The sequence below is a fragment of the Brachycentrus maculatus genome, unplaced genomic scaffold (genome assembly GCF_059751285.1).
Source record: "Brachycentrus maculatus isolate JH-2025_06_01 unplaced genomic scaffold, ASM5975128v1 h1tg000201l, whole genome shotgun sequence".
Lineage (NCBI taxonomy): Eukaryota > Metazoa > Arthropoda > Insecta > Trichoptera > Brachycentridae > Brachycentrus > Brachycentrus maculatus.
In genome coordinates, this window is record NW_028280952.1 from 860,616 (window position 1) to 871,728 (window position 11,113).

General features: G+C 33.6%; 2 protein-coding genes across 2 annotated transcripts; one reads left to right on the plus strand and one right to left on the minus strand.

The window, feature by feature from the left end:
• Nucleotides 1-9: 9 nt before the first annotated feature.
• On the minus strand, nt 10-5,515 carry BBS5 (Bardet-Biedl syndrome 5 protein). The gene is made up of 7 exons (XM_088263569.1): nt 5,359-5,515; nt 5,118-5,266; nt 4,028-4,205; nt 2,106-2,196; nt 1,242-1,388; nt 834-1,025; nt 10-290 (listed from the first exon to the last, which is right to left on the minus strand). The coding sequence occupies exons 1-7, from the start codon at nt 5,406-5,408 to the stop codon at nt 75-77; spliced, it is 1,023 nt and encodes a 340-aa protein (XP_088119695.1). The 5' UTR covers nt 5,409-5,515; the 3' UTR covers nt 10-74.
• Nucleotides 5,516-6,442: 927 nt separating this feature from the next.
• LOC148307362 (uncharacterized) lies at nt 6,443-9,879 on the plus strand. Its single transcript, XM_088263547.1, has 3 exons — nt 6,443-6,658; nt 7,182-7,343; nt 9,393-9,879. The coding sequence occupies exons 1-3, from the start codon at nt 6,618-6,620 to the stop codon at nt 9,601-9,603; spliced, it is 414 nt and encodes a 137-aa protein (XP_088119673.1). The 5' UTR covers nt 6,443-6,617; the 3' UTR covers nt 9,604-9,879.
• The last annotated feature ends 1,234 nt before the right edge of the window (nt 9,880-11,113 follow it).

Sequence of the window (11,113 nt, forward strand, 5' to 3'; positions counted from 1 at the left end):
TATCTGATAAATAATTATCAACCGCATGATTTATTGACATTTGTTGCAATATAAGTAGGTAAATTTAAACTTATTTACGTTGATGGTAGAACTTCCCATAGGGATTTGAGAGAAAACCCGGCTGGAGGGGGTTGAATGGCCAATCCTAGATAAGGGCTGTATACAGGGGGCTCATCAGGCCCCACGCCCACTCTTTGGGCAGCCAGATATATGGCCGGACCCATCTCTCCCCGAGGTTCCCCTATTTCTTCTATTTCTTCCTCAGCCACATCTTCAGGAGCAGACAGTCCCTAGAAAGGGGAAAAAATAGTATAAATATGTATCATCTTTAATAAGTTTTTTGTGTCTTATCAGCGTTCAATGCTGCACATGGACACTTATTGAGAAATGCAGACTTAACTGATTATAAATTACAAGAGGTAAGATTTGCATTTTTTTCGTTTCAGTGCTGGTCAAGGATAAAACATTCGTCTTAAAAATTGTATGTGAACTGATGAGTGAAGAAATAGCATTAAAACGAATTTAAGCAGAGGAAGACTGAGTACTTGGCATGATCAAGTAATTTAAATACTTGAAAGTCAAGTCAGGAGTTGGAATAATCGGAGGGTTTCTATGAGGAGATGCATGGATGTGGAAGAGGGGAAGATTGTTCAATAAGAATGTTTGGAGTTGCAGATATTATTAGTATTGTTTATTATACACAAAGCTTAAATAATCAGCTTTTTCTGAGGATCGGGTAGGACAGTCGGCTGTGGCCTATTTATGAGAACTTCTATACATTAGCCTCACTGATAAGAAAACCAAGGTCATTATTAAATATCGTTGATTTATACCTGATTGGTCCACGTGTATTGAACTCCAAATACAGGTTTGTTAAGGTAAACAGAGTGTAAGGCACTCAGTTCCTTATATAATGGTTGGAGTTTCTCTGCAGGATCCACTCTGAATCCTAGCACATAGCCGGCGCCAGGAGTCGCAGTCACTATCACCAGAGCTTCCCCAAATTTGGAGTCACGCACTTTGACCTATAAATAAAGACAAGGACTAAGAAAGGTAAAATAACAGTAATATTACTCGGGGTTGCATACTCGTACTAGCTTTTGTAACTCGGACAGCGCTTAAGTTTATAAGATAGTCGGAAGATGGTCACTTGAGGCAAAAATGTTTACATGCAAGATTAAAAAACAAAATAAAAATGGTGGTATCAAGTCAGAAATGTCTACAATCACACATATACTCACACTGTCAATCTGAATGTAAGGTAAAGACACATTAAATGACTCGTTAATATCAGCAAACCAAACAACTCTGATGTTGGTAAGGATCATTGTACCCAAATTACCAGTATCACTTGACAGGTTCCAGACTCCGTGCTGCGATGTATGAATCTAAAATAACATAAATTGTATCAATAATAACTAAATAATATTTTTTACATATCTGTTCATATTATTGAATGTAAAAGAACAATAGTCAATATAGTCAAGTCAAAACGAGCATGGTATTAATCCTCCACAAATAGTGCAGTGCTAAATGCACATCCAACAAAGAATTAAGTATTGCAACATATCAACATAGTAATGATCATTGCTTAAATGAAGGCTTTGGGATGAGTCCCACGCTTCAAGTGCTGGTTATTCTATTACTTATCTGCACCCAATGGTCCATTGGGCACTGCATCATATATAAGCAATGTTATCTTTATCATTAATTACATGCAGCAAAGGTGATCAGCCTTATACCTCAGGTACTAGACTAGGGTAATAAATAATTAACACATTGGTTACGGTGAAGTTTGTTAAAGAAATGTAATTTGAGGCGGGCGATATCATCGAAAGTGTGACAGAAAACAATATTTTTGCATTATAATGACACCTATCTGCTACATAGTAAAGCACACATGACAAGAAAATTAATTTTATATGTTTTTTGCATATAAAGTGGAAGGTAACCGAAATGCACAAAAATGTGCACACTGTCGCAACATAAGGTTTCCCAAATACACAAATATTTAACGTACCGTAAACTTATTTAATTAATAAATTATTGTGAAAAATCAATTAAAAGCAATAAAAAAATACTAAGAAAAACTATTTCAAACCCACCTGTTCTGATGGCAAAAGTTTTAAGGTCTTATTCTGAATTATAGCTCCGCGTAATTTCATTTCTCTGTATAGACGTGTAGAAATATATGCTCTGTAAATATAATATAATTAATATGTGTACTAGAGTATCAAAAGAAATTATTGAATTACAGTGGAACTTCTAGCTGTGAATGCCCCGAATTATGATTAATTCGGGTGACAAACATTCTAACAGAATTTAAGGTCATATAGATAAAACCAAATCTAGTAAAAAGATCTGTTGCTTTCAATTTATTATTTAATTTTCTTAACCTTTAGCTACTGAGGTGGATTTGATTTCACATAACCACCGACGTGGGGTTACAGAGGCCCGTATATATATTTGCTTATATTTAAAAATCTTTACGTTTTTTAGGGTCAAATGTGTAATAATTAGCTTTAGTAGATATATTTAAACAAAATAAAATCATTTTTATTTTATTTATTTATTTGAAATTAACTATTATATCAAAGTTAAGAAAACACTAAGCATTTTTTGGCAAAAATCACATGAGATCATAAATAACAAAGTTTAAAAAATATGTTTAAAAAATCAACAAATTAACTTAGAATCTTAATTTTGAATAGTTTTTCTAGCAAATGGCACATCAGTTATTATTATACTATAATGGGAACAAAAAATTACATGCATCCATTATTGCAAATTACACACAATCTGGGCAAACCTGCTTTTCACATTGAAGTCATACATGTTTTTTGCATGCGTGTGTAGATTTCCTTTGAAGCTTTGAAAGACATATTTGGAACCTTTTTCTTGTTTTAGAATTTTCTTTGTCATTTTCTTGACGGTTAGGTACAGGCATATCCTTTCCCAGCACAACGTGCCAAATTCAAACGCAACTCACGTGGCAACCTTTCGTTCAACGCTCGTTAGCTTTAGATTTGAAAGGTTATAATAATAAAACCCTTATCCGCACCCGAATGGTGCATAGGGCACTGTGTCATATAAACGCAGTGTTATCTTGATCGTTTTTACACATGAAGGAAAGGTGATCAGCCCTCCGCTTCAGGTACCAGTCCATGGTAATATTGAATAAATATTACAGTGAAAAAATCACTTATATTTATTTTACCCCCCTTGGGAATCGAACCCGGGACCTCCAGAACGGTAGCCAAGCGTGCTGACCATTACACTACGGAGGCGGACATTTTTGAAAGGTTAGTTCGTCTAAATATATAGTGTTGAGAAACTCGAACGGCTCTAGATAGTGGTTGGTTCACCTATTTGTAGCGATTTTTCCCATAAAAGGATTGAATTGATGACAGAGGAACATTGTCATCGGAAGATGTCATTTCTTCGAGAACATTGTCATCATTGTCAACCTGTTCTTAGGGTTTCGACTCACTATGTGTATCTGAGTTATGCTTGTGAAGCTCCGATGTAAAGGGACACCTTTGATGACAATCAATATCTTCAGCCTCCGAACGACAGAGTCTTCACGATCTATCCACGACATCACGGCTGTCTCAAAATCATTGTTTCCTGGCACTACGGTTCCTCTATATTTCTCTACATGTTGGTTATAATTATTACCGATAGACCATTTTCACCCGGACATCGTCCTGGGTTCTGTATTGTAAAAGTTTTTAAACTGAAGCAACAAAAAAAGAAAACTAAATCAAAACATTTTTACAAAAAAGTTACGTAACTACTAAGGTGGGGTCATTTAGGCCCACGAAAATTTTCTAAATGAATTAACTTGAAATTCCGAACGCAAACACGTACACAGCTGTTGACAGCCTCAGTGTAACTAAACTCGAAAGTACTAGAAGGTACGAGTGTGTCGTACATAAGGGAAGAGAATAATTCATTTTTACTTTCTCAGGGCCTAAGGGGCCCCCACCTCAGCAGTTAAAGGTTAAATAAAATTTTGATGTTTTACTTGTGAACACCCATAACACTGGTGAAATGGCGCATATTTCCAGGAATAAGGTTTGTGAAGATGAACTCATATCTGCTGTTATTAAAGCTGGTAAGAAGATACAAGGCTTCTGCCGTTCCTCGGAGTTGTGATCTAACCATCTTGGTGCTTGTGGTTATGATGCAGTTGTATCCAATACCTGAAACAATTGTTATTGTTCTTTTTTTATTTTATCATATACACATTACAGTTTTAAATTTACAATAATGTGACCTCACTAGCTTTTCCTGGGCTATTAAAATATGTATTTACTAAATGATTTTTTAAGTTTGTTTGTGTGTTATGGGTCATGGAATCATGGATGACATGGCTGAAAGATTTTACTTATTATTCATACTTTGTATTGATTACTGTCTAAATAATGACAAAGCAAAACTTCCTTGTTTTGATAAGCGATGATTGGGTATATTTTGAAGTAAAGCTAAATAAGACTTAAGTAGAGCAGTACATATTTAGGTGACGCTCACCACGTACTATGCGATTTAGAGAACTCCAATTGGAAAAATATTCACTAGCCAAATTATTAATTTAACCTTGATGGAATCATACAAATTAGCAGTGTTTAAATTACATAAGCTAGTGAAAGTATGGGTTTCAGCCCCTAGATCCCTAGTCATTGCTGCTATTCTTTTTCCTCCTCTATAGTACCTACTATTCCTCCTCCGTTTTCTTTCTCATGTGGCAATTACTTCCTCTTCATCCTTATTACTTACTTTACTTTTCATACGGCTCAGCAAAATGTACAAAGTTGCATCCTAACAAATATAATATATTGTGAATCCTGACAAACATATTTTGCTCTTATATCCATGAATCCGGAGCGCATGATCACCCTATCATACAATCATGATTAAGTTAACGCTAGGTCAATTAAAAATAGTCCCCTATGCACTACTTGGATGCAGATAGGGGTCAAAAGAAGAATAAATTAATATTGGAAGGGTTATTAATTAGTTGGGGTACCTATTACTGTATTAATATCACAGGAAATTGTAATTATAGGAATTGATGTAGAGTTTAGCATTCACAGTACAAAAAGATTCATTCATACATAAGTTTATCCTAGGTGATGCCAGAGAATGCCAGAGTATTCTTAAATTAGAAACAATAAGTCTTCCTCTAGTCCCGCTATTTCCTTTAGTATCTTCCACCGAGTCAAGCCGATCCAATATTTTTTCTCCAGGGCGCATTCTCATTATCCTAAAATGAAAACACTTAATGCAGAATAATCTTTAATATTTATATCATAAGGTATTTGTAATATGCTTTAAAAGAATAGAAAATATGCTTACGAAAATGGTAAATCAAACCGAATTTCTCTATCCTGCCAAATAGAAGACATTTTCAATACAGAGCAGACAGAAAAATCTAATTTACAAAAAATCTAAGTACTATAACAATATCATGATACAACAGTACTGTCTTAAATCACAATTTTACCAGGTGAGAAGTTTTAATGTTGTGTTTTGGTTTCTAATAACAACAGTATGGATTGCCTGTATTACCTTTTGAATAAGTAGGTAAGTATTTACGCTAAAAATATGTTATTCACTAAATAATACATAAAAATACATATATTTTAATCATTTCAAATATCAATCATGTAATAAAATTAATTATATTCGACTTAGGAGGAGTAAAATACTTTTGTCAAAATAAATTGAAACTTGAAAGTGGTCAGGTTTCAACTCCTGACCTGACCACTTTCGGGCAAAATCAGCGTGTATGTACGAGAAGATGCGTAAATGTGGAAGAGGCGAAATTGTGTGCAAAGACAGGTTGGTGTGGCATTTTTTTCTCTCTGCGGGTGTGCGGAAGCGGCGTGATGGTAAGTCAGTAAGTTAGTTGGCAATCTTTGTTTTTAGGAATGCTATTATGGTTCAATGTTAAGTTATCCAAATCCAAACATAGCAATGTTTTTTCCCTAATATGTAAAATTGTGATTGAAGACATTGGACCGTGTGAGTCAGATGCAAATAAATGAATTTTATTCATAATAACGATAACAACGTTTTTATAAGAAATAATCTTATAAAGAAACATTATAACGCGGACATCAGATTCCAATGTTTAATTTCCCAAGGTATGATGATTTGAATCCTATTTCATTAAGCAACATGCTTGGCGCCATGTTGGAAAAGCTTTAAAAATTACATATACCAAGAAAACACATGTTCCTTATTAATAGTATTATCTAGAAATACATATTATTGAAATTTTAGGTATGTTGTGAAGGAGAAAGAAAAATATTACTAAATATGCCTGTTTTTCATTCGTACCTACCTACCATTAAAAATGTACCATAAACAATTTTCTTGTCTGTGAAAATAAAAAAAGTCGCTTGACTTCGTGTGTTTCCGTTTGTTTACGTTTTCTGTTTTTATCTCGCCTCTCTTTTTGACAGGCGTCCTGGAACATTGTGCGGAAAAGATATACAGAAAACTGTTTTTTTCATTGCTGATTTTCGGTTGGCTATCCGGAAAATACCGGAGTATTGTCGCTTATCATCGTATTCTGTAATATCTGCTCACGTCTTTACGATTTAGATACCATGACACTAGGAAACTACAACAGACTTTCTCAGAAAAGGAGGTTCGTATTTTGTTGCCCTAGTTTTAATAATCCACCTAATGTATTTGTGAAACACGTGTTTTATATCTTAATTTTATTTAGTTTTACTTTCCGTGACGTCTATTTAACAATTTGTTAAATGTCATAATGCCGACGCACATGTACCGAAATCGAGTAATCGTGCCCTTCAATCTGAAAGCTGTCAAATATTCGGCGGGATTTAATGAGTCTCTATGATTATAGAAAATATAATTAAATTTTAAATATATCTCTTTAGTTTACATATTCCAGAGACTCGTTTGATTATTTCAATTCGTGTATATATTTTTTCTAAATGTTGTTTTGATTTTTAGCTAAATATTAATATCATCACCGGAAATGCGATCGTGTTGATACGATGTGGTGCCCCATTCACCTTTGGTGCTGATAGAGGCCAGAATCGGGAGTTAGAATTGTTTACTAAATGGGAAATTTTGTAAAGTAAATATGTCGGCTTGAGGGTATTTTAAACACATTAAATAAATGTATACATTTTTGTCATCAGGGATGCCGCACAGGCAGCTGCATTTCCACAAGGAATTCGCTGCCAAAAGTGCCTGGAATACGGGCACTGGAGCTATGAGTGTAAAGGCAAGAGGAAGTACGTTCACAGATCCTCTCGAACGCAGATCATGAAGAAGAAGCTGAAACTCCAACAGGACCTAAAGTGAGTTTCTTACCAGTGTATTATTTTCATCCTGCCACACATACTTAGTTTTTTTTATAAAATGAAATATAATGGGTATACTGGCAAAAAATGTTAACTCGAGAATATGCAATTTTGACTTAATGATGCATATTATAAAGTTCCAACGTTCTATAAACTCATTAATTGATTCGGCAATCACTTTGTGGTAAAATCTATCCATTTTTAATTAATGTTTTACCTAGTAAATACCACTATTTCTTAAAATCTACTGTGACACGTGTTTCGATGCATTCCGCATCATTTTCAGACGGTGTTTGGTGTTTGATTTTAAGAAATAGTGGTATTAACTAAGTAAAACATAAATTAAAAATGTTCTATAAACTGGCAAAATACACTAAGTAGTTTGAAATGTCATATTATATCGCTCACTCCTTTCAACAATGTCATATATAAAAAAAAACTTGATTTTTCAGGAGATCGTTTTTAAAGTTTAAAAAGATAATACAATGTATAAAAAATAAATGTCAAGCCACTTATTAAACTTTTAACTTTGCCAAAAATCTTTTTAGGTAAAACCTGAAGGTTTTTTCTCCATTTGAAAAATATTTAGTTTATTTAAAAAAATAATTAAACAAAACCTTTTCTTCAAAATGCAAAAACAACACACTCTGCCCTGTAGCGGGTAAATATCAACTTAAAAATATGGTGCTTTTGCTGGGATATAGTACATTTTATGGGCAATCTGAAAACATGCACAACTGAAAATTGTTAATTTTTGATATATGACGTTGTTGAAAGGAGTGAGCGATATGTGGTTTGAAAAGTAAATTCAACTTTAAGTTTAACAGCGGGTATTTTATTCAGGCTAAAAGCTTTTAACAACGAGGATTTAACAGTTAACGTTTTTCGCCAGCATAACCACTAAATATATATATATTATCCACAATATTTTGAATGTGTCCAAATACTTGTTCACAAATTAGAGTTTCTCCACGTATTATTATATTGACATCTCAACATATATGGAAATAGATTGGATCTTGCATATAAATAAAAAGGTCTCTGCTAAATAAAAGGTTTCAAAATACAATTATAGATGGCTGTTGTGAACTTAATCACGGAAAGTCATGACATGGATCATATATCTTGAAATAAAAGAATTGAGTAGTGTGGTTGTCAATAATGGGTAGAATGGTGAGTGTTGCACGTGTGTAAAGTGATCACTTCACCAGTCAGTGACAGGTAAGCCCTGAAAATAAATATTCTCTTCATCTATTTTGAGATGTCAAAATAAAATGAAAGTTTTTTCAACTGATTTGGCAGTCACTTTGAAAATACGAATTTTATACAGTAAACCCCCATATAACATTGAGATAGGTACCGTGTTATCAAAGGGCACGTTATAGGGGGTAAATGTTTTTAGATTGTATTTTAATATAATAGTAATGACCCATTTCAGTAATTTCCGCTGGTTAAAATGTAATAATACAATTGAAAACATTATCCCCCTGAAATATTCCCTCCGATAACGGAGAACCTATCGAAACATTGAAGGGGGGTTTACTGTACTTGTATCTATAGTTTTCTTATTTATTGTAACTGCAGACAGTTGGTAGAATTCCATATTGAATTGTTGGGTAATACATATATCCAAAATTAAACAACGTTTATTTGGTTGAATTCTACATTTATTTATGTATATGCATTCACAGAAATCCACATTACTCACCGAAATACCCACCATTAAATGTACTCCTAGACCTAATAATAGCAATTATTGTTAGTATATAAAGACACTTTGTAAATAATTTTAGTCAGTGTTGATTATGTCCTAATAAGACGAAACGCGTCCTTTTTTTCAATTTGTGATAATTAATAAAATATTTTGAATAAACGCTGTATAATTGCCTTTTTTCATTCATTTATAACACGTAATATACATAAATAAATGTAGAATTCAACCAAATAAACCTTGTTTAATTTTGGATATATTACCCAACACTTCAATATAGCTTTCTTATCTAAAAGTTATATCCGCATTCAAATTCAATGAACTGTCTTTCCCAGACAACAGCAAGAAATCTCAGCAGCCAAAGAGCAACAGAACAAAGTTTTAAAGAAAAAACAGAAGAAAAGGAGAGACTCTTCTTCAAGCAGCAGTTCCAGTTGTTCGTCTTCCTCGAGCGGGTCGTCCAGCAGCGGATCTTCCTCCGGCTCCAGCTCCTCATCCGACAGCGACTCCTCATCAGACAGCAGCAGCAGTAGTGGCGAGGATTAAGAAGAAACAGATAATTTTATTTATTGTAGCGAGTAGATAAACAGAGCTTTGTTGTGACGATAGATAAAATAAATACTTACGATAGATAAGATAAATACAAAACATCTTTAAAAATGCACTCATATTGTTTATTATAAAAATACATACTATAATTTTGTTAATATCTCATTGTAACGTCCGATCTTACATAATTTGTCCATTTGTTGATTGAATCCTTTTTAGTACAGTCCATATTGTATGAATATCTATCCTTTAATAAATGTTTATTAAAATGTACTTTATTTTTTACTCTTGTATTCACATCCTGTTTATACTTTTTTTTAACCCCTTACAGGATCTAAATGGTGTACATATATGGCAACACATTGAATAATGTGGTGTTAACATGAATGAAGGAGGGTGATCAGCCGTGTGTAATATATTTGAAAGGATGTATACGACGCGAGTGAAGGAGCCCTGGTTGAGGGATATTACTGTTATACAGAAAAGGAAAAGGAATAAGATTCTAGTAACACTTAGGGCACTCGGGGTTGCATGCTCGGACCATTCATAATATATTGTGTTAGTGATTTTTCAATCTAGGATTTATTCAATGTTACCATGGATAGGTACCAGAAGCGTAAGTTTGATTACCTTCTCTTCGTGTAAGTAACAATCACGATAATGCTGCATCAATATGTTGCAGTGCCCTATGCACTGTTGGGTGCGGATAAGAGTAAGAAGAAGAATAATGTGTAGACTTATTTATTTTCAGTTCGGGATGACAATTTTGTTCTAATACATTTGGGCATTTGTAATTTGTCCACCTCCGTGGTGTAACGGTCAGCGTGTATAGCTTCCGTGCTGGAGGTCCCGGGTTCGATTCCCCGGAAGGGGAGGGTGAAAATAAATATTAGTGATTTCACTCTAATATTTATTTAACATTACCCTGGACTGGTCCCTGAAGCGCTCCTGCGCAGGAAGAAAGTTGCCATCATGTAAGTAAAAATCAAGATCAAGTGCATCAATATGATGCAGTGCCCTATGCACCATTCGGTGCAAATAAGGGTAAGAAGAATAAGAATTTTGACAAACAGTTTAATCTTGGATGTGATAGATAATACCGTTTTGTACTGAATTGGTAGTTGGGACAAGAATGGGAAAAATAAAACAACCATTTTGGTATTTTTATAAAATTTAATGTAAAAAATCAAAAACAAATATGTCAACCATTGACTTGCAACATGGACGAGTAATTCAAATGAAAAATATTAGTGAGATAATATATAAGGCACATACTAAAGGTTGTAGAAAAATACTGATACATAGAATAACATTACATACTGTCAAGAAACTTAAAATTATGATAATATACATACACAATTACATATAATGTGATTAGGTACATTGCATTTAAACAAAACACTAATTCTAAATGAATCCGAATGAAAAAAGGCAATTATACAGCGTTTATTAAAAATATTTTATTAATTATCACAAATTGTAAAAAAGGTAATATGTAGATGATACG

Excerpts from the sequence above, each read along its gene's own strand:
- BBS5 (XM_088263569.1), bottom strand. The coding sequence starts at position 5,408 with ATGTCTTCTATTTGGCAGGATAGAGAAATTCGGTTTGATTTACCATTT. Across the intron at positions 2,197-4,027 it reads AGTGTTATGGGTGTTCACAA|AGCATATATTTCTACACGTC; the intron begins GTAAAACATCAA and ends TTATATTTACAG. Across the intron at positions 1,026-1,241 it reads CTTACATTCAGATTGACAGT|GTCAAAGTGCGTGACTCCAA; the intron begins GTGAGTATATGT and ends CTTTATTTATAG.
- LOC148307362 (XM_088263547.1), top strand. The coding sequence starts at position 6,618 with ATGACACTAGGAAACTACAACAGACTTTCTCAGAAAAGGAG. Across the intron at positions 6,659-7,181 it reads AGACTTTCTCAGAAAAGGAG|GGATGCCGCACAGGCAGCTG; the intron begins GTTCGTATTTTG and ends TTTTGTCATCAG. Across the intron at positions 7,344-9,392 it reads AAACTCCAACAGGACCTAAA|ACAACAGCAAGAAATCTCAG; the intron begins GTGAGTTTCTTA and ends TGTCTTTCCCAG.